General features: G+C 39.8%; 2 protein-coding genes across 2 annotated transcripts in view; both read right to left on the bottom strand.

The window, feature by feature from the left end:
- Nucleotides 1-14,917, bottom strand: part of LOC119484008 (multidrug resistance-associated protein 4-like) — a 221,378-nt gene that overhangs the window by 119,157 nt on the left and 87,304 nt on the right. The gene's annotated exons all lie outside the window — the stretch shown is intronic.
- LOC119483565 (leucine-rich repeat-containing protein 3-like) lies at nucleotides 7,589-11,646 on the bottom strand. Its single transcript, XM_037761798.1, has 2 exons — nucleotides 11,302-11,646; nucleotides 7,589-9,874 (listed from the first exon to the last, which is right to left on the bottom strand). The coding sequence occupies exon 2, from the start codon at nucleotides 9,384-9,386 to the stop codon at nucleotides 8,610-8,612; it is 777 nt and encodes a 258-aa protein (XP_037617726.1). The 5' UTR covers nucleotides 9,387-9,874; nucleotides 11,302-11,646; the 3' UTR covers nucleotides 7,589-8,609.

Genomic DNA, 14,917 nt, shown 5'->3' with positions numbered 1-14,917 from the left:
ATAAATAAATGCATAAATATATTATAAATAAATACAGGAATAAATTGATAAATACAGAAATAAATAAAATAATAAATAAATGCTAAAATAAATAAATGCTAAAATACATCTGGAAATAAATAAATAAATAAATGCTAATATTAAAAAAAATAAAAGTTGATAACTAAATGAGACATAAATAAATATATGACTTAAGTATCATTAAATACTGCATAAATAAATGCATAAATATATGTAGAAATAAATACAGGAATAAATGAATAAATACAGAAATTAATGCTGAAATAAATAAATAAAATAATAGACACTACATAACATTTCATTAAGAGAGAAATGTCATCAGAGTCACATAAACTGCTATTTCCTTTAATATTAAATGCATATTTTTTGTTATTTTGTTGGACTTTCTATAAACTTTTTGAACTCTTCAGTTCAGACTGACCTCTTGTAGGGTCACTCTCACACTGAGCATCATCATGTGGCTCGTTAGCACACCTGGTTGTCATGTGGCTCGTTAGCACACCTGGTTGTCATGTGAGGGTCGTTAGAGTCACGTGAGTCCAGGTGTGAATGGATGTCAAACTCCCTGGGAAGTGATGTGAGTACAGTACGCTTTAAAGTGTACTTTCATAAACTAAATTCACTTGTAGTTCACTTGTAGTATAGTTCATATTATAGTTGCAGTACAAAATACAACTAGTTGTGTACTCAACGTTTACTACTCTTACATTTACTTTTATAAACTTAAGTGGGCCAATTTTGTCCCAAGAAGTATCGAAGTAGTGCACTTACAAGTGTATGGCTAGTACACTGATATTAGTATACTTATTACATAAAGTATACTTGGGAATACAAAGTATTTTTTGTAAGGGCAGTCTTGTCTTTGAGTTAGCACTTTTAGAAATCCTACGGCGCCGATTTTTGTTTGTGTTATTCCGAAGGGACAAATTTCACAAATGACTTTACATTTAATCTGCAGAAATGATGGATTGCATCAGTTTTACAATCTTTTATCTTCAGTGCATCTGTGCAGACACATTAATAGGGTGTCAAAATGTATTTTAAAGCATTGGGATGCATTAGGAATGTGCCACTTGCATATGAGCACATCTTCAGGCCGGCAAAAACCCTCCCAGACACAGTCCGATGGCCTCTGACAGGCGATGAGAAGGTGTTAGCTTCACTTATTTATTTATTTATTTAGCATATTTAAGAGAAGGGAAGAAACACAGTATTGTCAGAAATCTGCTGGTCCGTACCCTTGACTTTGTCAGCATGAGAATGCAAATCCTGTGACAACCAGACAAGTCAAAGAGGATAAAGTGGAGCTTCCATCTAAGCTGAACGTTTCCTGAGGACACACAGTAACATACCTCTTTAAGACTCGCCTTTAATCAGTCTTTCCTTGAGGTTCACCAGAGGAGGGGAGTCTCTTCTCCTGATTTATAGGGATTTAAAGGGTTAGAGACCCCAGCGGTGGCGCGGTAATGTCAGTTCATTTAAATGTTTGCACACACGACACACTGCCGGGAGCTCTGAAACCCTTCAGTGAGGATTTTTCGTCTATTCTGCAGAGACAATCCTCTGACCCAGGAGCAGCGGAGGAGGCAGAGATTATGAAAACCCAGAGGGATTAAACATTGTACTCTGCAAAGGTACATTTAGCTGTGATAAAGTTGTTTTTAACTTTTCTTTCACAGATATAAACGAGCTCTTTGTTGCGTGCTCCACTAGTTTGAGGGCTGCAGCCGCTTCTGATGAATGACCTCCCCCAGCCACTGGTTATAATGGGATGCTGACTGGTTCTAGTCTCTCTGCAGCCACTTCTTCTTTGTGCTGAATATTAATGCTGCAAAAACCAAGACAGTAAACAAAAAACTGTTTGTGTAAAGGGTTTAAAGGTGACATCATGAAAAACTCACTTTCTCAGTGCATACTTGTACACCAACACGATTGTGAAACCGCAGTAGGGTGAGCTGCAGAGGGTAAAAACCGTGGTACCGCCAGCCGTCGTCTGACTTTATCATAGTAAGGATGACCTCTGAGCAAGGTGAACGGCGTTACCACGATTTTGCACTCAGCGGCTCACGTTACCACAGTCTTGGAAAGGGAGGAGTGAGCGGAGGGGTGCTCAGTTGGTTGCAATCTGCAACGACACCACTAGATGCCGCCAAATACAAACTTTAAGTTTGTCAGTTGTTCAAAGATATTAGAGGCAATTACCCTTGCAGACAATTGGCTATTTCATTCTCATTTTCTCCCTCTTGTCACACGTAAATATAAAAACTGCATCTCAGAGGATGCACCTTAAATCAAAAGACAAGACAGAGTGCACAATTCATTCCTTTTTCTTTTATCTGACTCTGCCTCGTCTCTTTCTCTCTCACACAAACACAAACACACTTCAGACGCTTCCATATATCTTTGAGAATAAATCTTGAACTGAGCGACCCTCTCTCAGCGTGCTCATCCACCAACCCCTGTGCAGCACCATGATAGTGAGCGATTCCTCCTCCCCAAACCCAAACACTGCAGCTTCCTTCTTCCTAAATTGAAAGACTCCCTCAACTAGAATCTCTCCACCTTTTTGTTGCAATATATTGTGACTGCTTTTCTTTGTTTGTGTCTCTTTCTGCTTTTTAATTGCCTTATAAACGGTTAAAAACACTGAAACGTGCTGCGAGGATGCACCCTGAATGGAAAGATATACGGATAGGAAAATAAATGTGATGACAGACAACACTTATGTCTTCAACGATGCATCCAAAGTCTCATCAGCATGCGCTCCCTGTGCACTTTTGGAGAACAGACGGCCACCATGAGGCATAATGTGCTCCATGAATATCCTAACAATGGGAGTTTGTATTCATTGCGTTGTTTTGCTACTCCATGTGTTCAGCCCATTGTTGGCCGTCTTCAGAAACAATTCCAGCTAAAATGAATGTCTCTGTGTGACATGATTGTGAAATGTTTGAAAGGAAAGTTGTGGGGAAAAGACATCAAACTCCCAACTTGTTCTTTGTAAAAAAAAAAAGCACAAATGCAAAAAATAAATGTGTTTGTGTGCATATTTATTTATTTTATTTATCCTTTATTTAATAAATAAATGAAACTTGAAAACTAAGTGACACATAAATAAATATATGACATACAAAGTATCAATAAATGAATAAATGCATAAATAAATGTATAAATAAATACAAGAATAAATGTATAAATACAGAAATAAATTAATGCAAAATAAATGATCAAATAAATAAATACAAGTTGATAACTAAACAGGACATGAATAAATATATGAGTACAAATGTCATTAAATACATAAATAAATACATGAAGAAATACATAATTAAGTAAATAAATAAATACATAAATATATTAATACATACATGCATAAATAAATAAAAGTAAATAAATGTTTAAATAAATATGGAAATAAATAAATGCTGAAATAAATAAATAATAGCTGATAATTATTACCTACAATTATTTATTTATATGTCTATGGTCGAAAAGTTGAAAGAAAATAGCTGACTATATAAACTAAGTATCATCACCAGCAATAAAACAGTACTTAGTTTATATATTCAGATATTTTCTTTCAACTTTCAACAGCTTTAAATATTCTCTGTTTAGAAAGTCGTACAAGTTATAAGTAAGAAAGAAAGAGAAGAGACAGAGATGTCAAGATGTAAGGGCACCTCAGTATAAATACCCTTCTCATTCTCTGTCTCCTCTGCAGACGTTTGAACCCTGAACAGTGATCCGTGAAGGTGCTGCGTCACGCATCAGCTCTGACCGGTAAAGGTGAGGTGTATGTATGTGTGAGGATGTGTGGATGAGCAGTGTAAGACGTCAGTGTGACACATTTATCTTTTTTATAAACTGAGAGCCGGAAGAAGATTCTCAAGATTTTCTTTCTGCTCTCACTTGTAAGTTTAGTTTGAACATGACTTGTATTAATTAATTAATTAATTAAATGAACCCTTTACGTGATGTTTATTATCACAAATAAGAAAGAATGTTTTAGACTTCAGTCACTGCTGAACAGATGTTCCAGTGTTGAAATGCATTTTAATCAGTGGACTGATGATATGCTTCACCATGTGCTCCTAAATGAAGTTTAAATGACGTGACAGCTGCTTCAGATGTTTGCACAAATGGCACTAAAACTTGAGAGGCAGCAGGAGTGAAGCCAGTACGTTCCTGTTGGTGATTTGTAATTCCACATCTCACAGGTACTCTTGGCGCAGTAGGTGTTCTTTGCGTGATACTCACTTAGGCAGCGACCATAATCACACCACAACTCCTTGGAAGAATTTTGCATGTGAAAAGCCAGTTTTGCAACAACCTATGATTAAGTTGCATTGTCATGGTTACTCATGCAAAAAGATCAGCTAAGAAAGCACTGTTTCCTGTGCCGTTTCCAAGGCATCGCTTCTGTGCAAACCAAACACATTGCTTGAACATAGAAGCTGCCAACCACAAAAGGATTTGAACCCTCAGTCATACTGTCCTCAGCCAGCCTGAATCTGCAAACTAACCAAAGTTGTCAGCTGTCGGACAGGAGTAAAAAGTGCGTAAGTGGAAGTATAAAGATGCAGAAAATAGAAATACTCAAGTACAAGTACCTCAAATTTACTCAAGTGCAGTACCTTACCCATTAACCCACATAGTCACACTCAACTTGTACTTTATATTTCAGTAGTGGCATTTAGTTTAGCTGTTAAGTAGGAGAGAACTACATAATGAATTAACCTTGAAAGGAGCTCTAATCCTGACTGGCTTCAGACGGTAATAAGAGAGAAACTAAAAGTACTATACACATTTACCTCTTGACGTTTTCTATTTGACTGAAGGTCATTGTTTGTGTGTGGAGAGACACAGGATGGCCTTCAGGTAATCTGCAAATATTGGGGCAAATCTCCATAAAGAAATCCAGGATCATAAATCAATGACGTTGTAATGGATTCAAGTTAATAAGAATACTGAATAATACAATATTAATAAAACACTGTGATGACTTAGAGGGATATTGTGGCTTCACAACAAACCAAAAATCATTACTTTTTGTATTTGTTTATATTCTTGTATTTTGCTTATTCAGCAATATCATAGGTGTCTGATTATTCGACATCCTTGGGGAATATCATTTGTGGTCAATTTGAGGAGCAGGTCGCTTACAGTGAGTGTGATCCCTCCCCGCCTTTTACTCCACATTACAAGAGCTATGCATGATTGTGAAGTCCAAGAGACCAAGAGTCAGCCTAGATTGTGTACCAATGTGAAGCAGGAGATAGAGCGAGCAGATAATTAAGGCGCACTAGCGGACGATGCGATTGATTAGGCAAGGTGAGACCTGGAGGTATTACCAAAGAAAGTTTAGATGGAGCACTGCTGACCTTTCTTATAATTAGGGATTGTGACTTTGTGGGGTTGAAGGTTAGGTTAAAATAAAGCGTTGTTCACATCCAGAGTGTAGTATTTTCCCACTGCGGGAGCTGGTCCTGAATGCCACTTGGCGGCTTAGAGTTAGCGGCTCTGTCTTGTTGGGTTGGAATTGTACATTTTTTCTTATCGTACTGACAATACGAGGACTGAGACTGGAGCAAGTGTTAAGAAAAGCTTACGTAATGCTAATGAAGTGCCACTCGTTTCTCCGAACTTAAACTTAGAGAGACACGCTGACCTCAACTGTACCCGACTAATTAATAATATCCAATTCATTATGCTGTACGCCACTGCCCCTTGGGACTTGTAAAACAAAGTAATGTGGACTGTAATTAATGTTGTGACCGTGCGACAGGAGAGAGGTCGAGCTTTAGAGACGACAAGGTCAGCATTAGATATTAAACAAAAGTGAACGATAGAAGCTAGAAGACAGGCGCAAATTTTATGTCCATAAAATAGAGCAAATTGACAAGCCCGCTTCCTTCTTAAGATGTATTAATTATGGCCCGCCAGCGCTGTCAAACATAAATCATACAAGTTCACGCTGCAATTTCTGAATGCTGAACTCAAAGCTTCATATAGGCAGTCCAATGGCAAACCAATGACTACGTCTACTTCTTATATACAGTCTATAGACAAAATGTTGTAATGCAAACAACAAGTTGTCAGAAAGTGAAACAGCTCAAAGCTGTCTTGGCCTCCCAAGAGCAGCTCTTCACGTGGGCCCAGAAGCAAGCTATGAAGAGGCTACTCTGTCGACTCAGCTGGTGATGAAACTGCTGTTCGTGGTGAACGAGGTGGATTATTCACACTGACATGTCAGCCAACAGGGAGGTATCACCGTCAATCTCCACCAACAGGTTCAAGGCCAACAATCTCCAACAAAGCACCTCACAGTTGTGTTGCATGAGCTCATGAGCAGTTTTCCACTGGACAATATTCAACAACAGGTTCTTTCGAGATTATGCTGCTGTGGAGAAGAAGCCGATGCTGGTATCCTCTCCCTGACCCCGATGATGTCCAGCATCAGCTGCAGCGTGGAGCTCATTGAGCTGCAGTGCGAGTTGTGCCGCCGCCGACATCAGCAGCTCTCTCGTGTGAACTTTTACCGGCAGCAGGATAAAGGCAGGTTCCCAGAAATGCTAACATTTGCAAAGAAAATGCTGAGCTTGTTTGGCTCCACATATCGAGCAGACTTTCTCTGTTATGAACTTGAACAGGAGCTGCTTGAGGTTCAGACTAACTGATCCTGCACCTACAGTACGTGAAATTGGATGCATCTAACGACCTGAATACGTTTATATAATAGGACACTACAATCAACCCGTTTCAAGTGATGAATATTTTGGCTTTGGCTTATCACAAATGTATTGCACGTTTGAATAAAGTGGCCCATAACTGATCATTTTTTGGTGTTGTTGTCACTTGCCTATAGATGTGACACAAAAGATAAGTGCCGTATGAATGATGCAGCAATTTGTAAGTCATTTTGCATGCAATAACAACGCTGTTCTTGCTTTTGCTGTGTCAGTTGGTGAAAGACCTGAGCAAGTTTATAGCCGGCAACTCCATGCACATCATTTTAAACGGAATATGTTTTGAACTTTTATTTAGAGTTGTTTTGAAAGGCTGAGTTGTTTTGCCGAGACCTGCTGTTCACACCTGAGTGCCATTTGAACAAAAGACAATTCACTGAATACAAACTGCATTTGTATGTGACTCTGTTGTGTACGACAGTCGGCTTTCAGGCCACATTATGGAGGCTGGACGTCGCTGATATAAATGGATGCCGTAGTGACTTCCTGAGTGAGCAGCTGCCGTCCATAAAGGCTCATTAGATTTATGGAGTTGAACTGTTAGTGGGATGAAACTATTTTTGGGATGCAGGACACGTATTAATATTCTGCCTCGTCCAGATCTATGCAGATGAAGATATATAGGTTCCATATTTGGAACTGCGGGGGGATAAATAACGGGATCTCACTGTGGGGAGTGTTACGGCTGCAGATGAGTCAGTAAAGGATCGAGTGAGAGGTTTAATAGTTCAACTCGTGGTATGTTTTTTTGGCAGTGAAAACAATGACCATGAAAATGCATTTTCCTGAAGGGGGGAGAAGAAGGAGGAGCAGGATTCTGATAACGTTTTGTTTTATTTTATTGTCCATAGAAGAAAGAAGAAAATAAACACAGCACTGTCTTTGTGATAAGAAGTAGCGAGTTAGCTGTATCTGATTTATTGAGCGACAGGCTGAGATACTCACAGACCCATGACGGGACTGGAACGCAAACCCAGAGAATCAACATAAAACTGCAATACTGAATTTTAATTAGAAATACAACATTTTTATTATTCTAAATCATTAAAGAGCAGAAGTTTTGCACACATGAAGGTCGACCAGGAGAGACCTCAGGTCGACAATATAGAACAAAAACACTCCCGACAATGTTTCGGTACACACAACCTTCATCAGGTTGTTTAATAAAATGGAAATAACCTGATGAAGGTTCTGCGTACCGAAACATTATTATTAAATATCTCTGACTGCAGGTGAAGAAGACATTATTAGAAATCAAAAAGTGTGGCTGTAACTGAAGAAAATCATTTTAATACATGTCCAAAATCTGCATATGTTTACGTTCAAGTGACTTAATGAGTTCTGACTTTTGTCTGTCTGGAGTAAAGGAGGAAATAGTGTGATATTCTTGTAGAGCCACAACGTCCACTAAAGGGAAAAGGTTGTGGCGGATAGACAAAAGTCTATATTGTTATTTCTTTAAGCCTCTGTCTTAAATCAGTTTTGTGATTAAATGGATTTAATTTGTAAATTTGTTGACGATAAATGCTTCTTTTATCCACTGTACTCAGACTAATACCACTTTTATTAAATTTGATTGTTCATAGTAAAATATTCTTATATTAAATACAGTAAACCTGTGTTTAAATTTGTAGTATTACTAGTGAATAGTGTATGGTATGCTGTATTTAGTATATAGTAATCTACAGTATGATACTGTAAAACACTACTACAGTAGAGCAGTTATACTGTAAAGCACAATCACAGTAAAGCTGTTTTACAGTGAAACATCGTTACAGTAAAGGTACTGTAAACAGGTAATAAAATGTGTAACAGTGATTGGTCCATGTTGACTCAGACCCACTAAAACACGCTGCTGGCTGTGTCGTAGTCCTTGCTGATGTGGGAGGTGCTGGGCAGAGACTTGAGGTACTCCATGTGCCTCCTGGCGTCCTCCTGGTTGTGGTTGATGTAGTAAATGATGTACGCCGTAACCATGGAGAACCAGCAGAACATGGCCACGAACATGGCCACGTCTGTCGTCTTGTGGTGGAAATTGCAAAAATTGATCCCGGAGTCCAGGACCTGGATCACCGGCTGACCCACGTACTCCTCCTGCACCGACGTGGAGCAGCTGACGTCGTTCACCGTCTCGGGGTCGAGCCTCAGCTCCCTCAGCACCTCCTGCAAAGAGCACTCGCAGTGCCAGGGGTTGTGGGATAATCGGACGCGGGCGTGGAGCTTGGAGAAGGTGTCCTTGGGGAGGCTGCTGAGGTGGTTGTTTGAAAGATCCAAAGTCCGCAGGCTGTCGGAAATTCCTTGAAAGGCCCCGACCTCCACGCTCTCAATGGCGTTGTGAGATAAGTCCAGCTCCCTGAGGCGGTGGAGGTCCATGAAGGTCTCCTTTGGGATGTGTCTGATCCGGTTAGATGAAAGCAGGAGTACGACCGTGTCCCTGGGCAAGTTCGGAGGGATATTCTCCAAGCTGCGGGAGGTGCACTGCACCACCACGCCGTTCCTGTCCGAGCAGTGACAGACGTTAGGGCAAGTGTACGCTGTCATAGTCGCAGACAGAAACCACAAAGTTCCCACAAACAAAAGAGAAGCACAGGACGGAGGTTTGATGGATGACCTCCCCATTAGCGGACTGAAATCAGCCCTGTGTTAAAACAACGCAAGGGGTTTGCGTTGATGGGACATGAAATACAATCCAGGAAGTCCAGTTTGAGTGATAAATCCGTGACTTTATGATGTTCAGAGAGGATTTTACAACTTGCAGAATGACGTTGCGTTGCAGCAAAAGTTGAGTCAACTTTCTCGCCAGACGACGTTGTAGTTTTGTGCTGGAGCCCTCGGCGTCGGCATCGCCACACTGGGCTTCTTTCAAGTCTTCGTCTGAGCATAAATGTCTAAAGTTTTATCCTTGGAGAACTTTTCAACATTGTCGTTCATCATTTACCTTGACATTTATGGAAAAGCGAGCCTTGATCCAACACAAAAAGGAGCAAAAAGGTTTGCATACTAGCTAAATGAGATGTCAGAGTGCAACACAGCTGAGGAGAAAGGAGAAGTCATAGCTGTGTCTCCAGGGTGGGAGGGGGCACGTCTTCCTGCTGATTGGACGAAACCTGTGATAGAAAAATAGAGAAAGAGATAAAAAGATAAGATAGAGAAAATGTCAAGTCTTGTCAGGAATTTTGAGCACAAAAAATGCAATTTAAAACCAGACATGATGTGAATTTGGAGACAACTTTTAATTTCAAATATGCTTTTGATAATTTTGATGTTAATTTTCAGGTCCCTTCATCTTCCAGTGAACTTTCTGCACCACCTCCCCTTTTCAAGACGCCTTCCTCCTCAGAGGGGAAGCTGCTAAAGTTCAACATTATCATAATAATAGCATGTTTCTATAGTATAGGTCCCTGCGCTCAGGATCAATCCCTTTGAGAGAACACCGTTAAACAAGGTGTGGGCTCATCAATATGCAGCAGATGAACTTTGAAACAGTGATTTGTGATTAAAGAAGAAAGTGTCTGTAGTCTATAAGATTAACGGGGATGCATGTGAAGGTCAGAATGTAAATTAAAACTATTGAACTATGAACAATGGGAGATAACAATAGAGAGAGCAGCTGATAAGCAGAAGATGATGAATGTCACACAAGTTCTCCAGGAAGAGTTTCTCCAGGAGTCCTGGAATAATATTAATATTGATAAGCTCAATGTCTCACATCATAGGAATATTATTGGAGGTGCAAAACACAGAGGATAACAGGCAGCATGAATCATTGTAGGAGATTTTTTAATAAAAGAAATAGGGTATTGCAATTAACAATTAGTCAATTAATAGATCAGTTTGTTCACCAGAACTGTTTCCAGCCTCCTTTCTGGTTCTAATTATGAATATTTGCTGCTTTTCTTTGTCTTATATGATACTATATTTAATATTTTTGAGTTTTGGACATTTGAAGATGTCACTTTAAGCTCTGGGAAACCTCAAATGTAATGCACTAGATTGATAATTTAAAGTAATCAGCAGATTAATTGATAAGAAAAATAAATGGTTGCAGCCCTAAACACTATAAATTCACTTAAGAATATTAAAACAATACATCTTAGAGAGCTTTTTTCACAGTAACAAATCAATAATTGTGTAAATTATGACTTCCAGTTGTTGGCAAACTAACCTTAAAATGAACAACCATCGCTAAAAACAAAAATCAATTAGCTAATTTGGGCATTTCTGTATTTTTATTACATGCACTTCACAGGTTTAAATCAGAATCAGAATGGTGTTTGTTGCCAGGTGTAAGAGGTATACACTAGGGGTTTGCTTTTGGTTTTGTTAGTGCAAGTAAACAGTATAATAACAAAAGAATAGATAAAAACGTTAGAATAAAATAAGAATAAAAAAATGAATTTCTACCAATATGCAAAATAAGCTATAAACAAAAATAAACATGATATAAACAGACGTGCAAACACTCCAGCACAGGCAGCAATAAAAAAGGAGAGTTAAAAAGTGAGTTTATATTGTTATTTGAGTCGACACCTACCTGATATATCTCCACTCTGTCCGGTTCACATCACCGAGGAGTCACCAGGGATTAAACATCCAGGAAGAAACAAATCATCCTTTGCAATTACGCACACGTCTGCAGCATAAACCACAGAAGATGCAGCCAGTTCAAGAGTCCGGATCCAATTGTTTGATGGCAGTTTACAACCTGCTGTCAGAGCAGCAGCAGCAGCAGCAGCAGCAGCAGCAGCTGTGGGTCGGTCAGTGTGTGTGGAGACATGATGATGATGCGCAGAGGCGCAGCAGTTGTGGTCCTGTTTCATCCTCTCTCTCTGTTAAACGGGATCCCTGCTGAACCTCCCCGATAGAGAAACTCTAACTTTACTTGCATTATTCCCACACATTAATATGCACTGTGTCAAATCATAATATGTCAATTTAATACAGAAATAAATATAAAAAAGTAGCAATACTACAGTGTAAAAATGTAAAGCATTAGCATTGCAAAACTTTAAGTACCAAAAGTGACTCATTCTGCAGAATGTCTCATTTCAGAATCATATATATTGTATTACTGGATTATAATTATTGATGCATTAAAGGGACTGTTTGTAACTTTCAGAAATGCTTGTTAACAGCGACACCTGTGGCCGTTAAGTCAACGAAAGTCAGCGTCGAGCTCGCGCTTGCTCGCTCTAAATAGACATGAACGAGCATCGCTCAAAACAGTGAGGCGACACACGTCAGCTAAAACCACAATATCACTCTATATTTCAGCTGCTTGGCAGTAATGTTAGCTGACCAGACGGCGGTCTCTCCATGAATCAATGCTGATCCTAGTGTTGGCTTTTCCTGCTTCAGCAAAAGCGGGTCGGTGCCGGGGCTGAAGCCCGCGGGAGACACCGGCACCTGGTTGGAGACGATAACGTTTCTTGCTGCGGAGCCCCGTCACTTCACAAGACACGGGAAACCTCTGTTGGTCTGGAGGAGCTGCAGCATTTATTTCTTCATAAACGTCCCCTGTACATTCACTAGATATTCTCAGAGCTACTAACTCTTCTGCAGTGTGGAGTGTGCGCGCATGCACGTAGAGGTGGAGCGAGACAGCGAGAACGCACGCGGTGTGTGAGTAAAGGCAAGCCGGCAGAGGAGGAGAGACTCCGGCCACACGCGAGCGCGCATGGGATCCCGACCCGGTAGATTTATACGCTTAAAAAGTTACAAACAGTCCCTTTAACGGCCACAGATGTCGCTGTTAACAAGCATTTCTGATTCTTACAAACAGTCCCTTTAAGTATCAATAGTGACTCATTCTGCATGATGGCCCATTTCAGAATTAATGTGTTCATCACTTAAATGGTGCAGCTGGCAAAGGTGGAGCTCATTTTAATTACTTCCTATACTGCTGTGCAGCTTAATCTATAATAATACAGCATTATTTAAATGTGGTGCCGTTAAAAAAAGTACAATATTTGCCTCTGAAATGTAGCAGTTATGGAAGTATAACGTAGCAGAAATAAGTAAATAAGTACCTCAAAATTGCACTTAAGTACACTTGAGTAAATGTACTTAGTTACTTTCCACCACTGTTTTCCTCATTGTATATAGAAGGCTCTACTGAAGCAATAAATGGTAAAATAATAAAAAAGAAATGTCATTTTGATAATCAGTCAGTGGGGGAATGTTTTGGTCAGTTGTCAAGTAAAACCACTTAATATATCAAAATGCTGACATTAGTTTGCTTTTTGCTGCTTTATATAATTATAAAAATTACATTTATGCGGTACAGGATAAGTGAGACAACTTGTGAGAAAAGTTTAGCAGCTTACGATGAACACTCTACATCATCTCTGGTGTTTACTAGACTAAACGATCGGCTGATTTCTTGAAAAAAATACTTGATTGGATTGAAATGAATATTTCTCACTATTGCCCTATTGTACAGTGAGTGTAGTCTATCACCTGCTCCTTCCACTGCACCCACTGATGTAGCAAATCTAAATTTCATGCTCACTTGCACCTTTAAATGACACCCAAACCTCTGAGGTCTCCTCTGCCTGCTTCGCTTTGCACATTTCATTTATATTAGTGTCCCTGTCTGTAGTTGTTTGATGCAAAAGTTAAAAGATGTGAAGAGCCAAAACCCCAAACCAATGAGCACTTAGATAAAGTAAATTAAAAAGGCAGCATGTTGTAAATAACCTCTTTAAGCATGCATACTATGATACGTATGAGATACTATGAGATATATAAATCTCAGCCCATTCACAGGTGTAATGAATCCATTATTACCAACCATGTCATACTAGCTTGTTGCAAAGGGGGCTATAAAACGCTCCAAACTTGTGCTAAATTTTGGCGAGGAAAAACTGTCATTGCCATTTTCAAAGGGGTCCCTTGACCTCTGACCTCCAGATATGTGAATGAAAATGGGTTCTCTGGGTACCCACGAGTCTCCCCTTTACAGACATGCCCACTTTATGATAATCACATGCAGTTTGGGGCAAGTTTTTTATGCTAAATGCAGTACCTGTGAGGGTTTCTGGACAATATTTGTCATTGTTTTGTGTTGTTAATTGATTTCCAATAATAAATATATACAAATATTTGCATAGAGCAGCATATTTGCCCACTCCCATGTTGATAAGAGTATTAAATACTTGACAAATCTCCCTTTAAGGTTCATTTTGAACATGTAAAAACTGTGCGATTAATTTGCGATTAATCGCGATTAGATATTTTAATCGACTGACAGCTCTAGTATTTATAAACCTTCCCTTGAGACCGGGATGAATCTCCATATAGAGGTCCCTGCACCCCATTTTGGTAACCTACCGCCGTCTCCTCATGCTCTGCCTGTGACTGATTATTTGCTCCTTGCGTCACCCTCCGTCAATCTTCATAAACATTGATTGCAATCGTCCTGCCCTTCACCGCCATAACAGATGTTTTAACGGCACTCCCAGCTGTATCGCGTTGATGCAAAGGGCCACCTGAATGCAGCCAGCGCTTCGCGAAGCATCTGTATGATTAAATGGCTCACATGTGCAGAGCTCAGCCCTGTCAATTTTGCTGAAAGGCAGAATCATTGATTATATTGAAGCGTGCATGAGTTTGCTGATGGCGTCCAAAATCACAAAGCACGCTCGTAGATGTTTTTCTCTCGCTCCTAAAGATTTATTTCAGATGTTTAAGATGCTTAAAACTTGCCAACCCATATGTTTAACATCCTTACTCATCTTGGCAGACTTCCAGACCCATCTTAAGTAAATTCCCACTCCTCCCCAGAATGATATGGAGCTGAGCCAATTTGGGGAAGCTTTGCCGGGTAAGCATTATAGACCTTGTCATAATCCTTGAGAGATATTTATCGTCACCAGTTTCTTCTGAACTAAGCCATAGTTTCAACATCATCCTGCCTGCTGTGGTGGAGATGACATTATGAAGTCACTCTGTGCTGCCCTACAGTACAAACTGACCTCTTCAAAGTCTCTCTCAGTACATTTTGATAACGCCTCCCCGCTGCAGAGACTATCTGACATTGGAGTCTGCTCTCCCTGCTTGTGATCGCTCTCTACTCACGAGGGACGACGCAGCATGTTCCAGCGCTGTGACCCCCACGTCCACACTTCAAGACATTCACAGGGACTTTT

This window comes from Sebastes umbrosus, chromosome 24 (assembly GCF_015220745.1).
Source record: "Sebastes umbrosus isolate fSebUmb1 chromosome 24, fSebUmb1.pri, whole genome shotgun sequence".
Classification (NCBI taxonomy): domain Eukaryota; kingdom Metazoa; phylum Chordata; class Actinopteri; order Perciformes; family Sebastidae; genus Sebastes; species Sebastes umbrosus.
This window is presented reverse-complemented; position numbering and strand designations above follow the sequence as displayed.

Coding starts and splice junctions, on each gene's coding strand:
- LOC119483565 (XM_037761798.1), bottom strand. CDS start 9,386: ATGGGGAGGTCATCCATCAAACCTCCGTCCTGTGCTTCTCTTTTGTTT.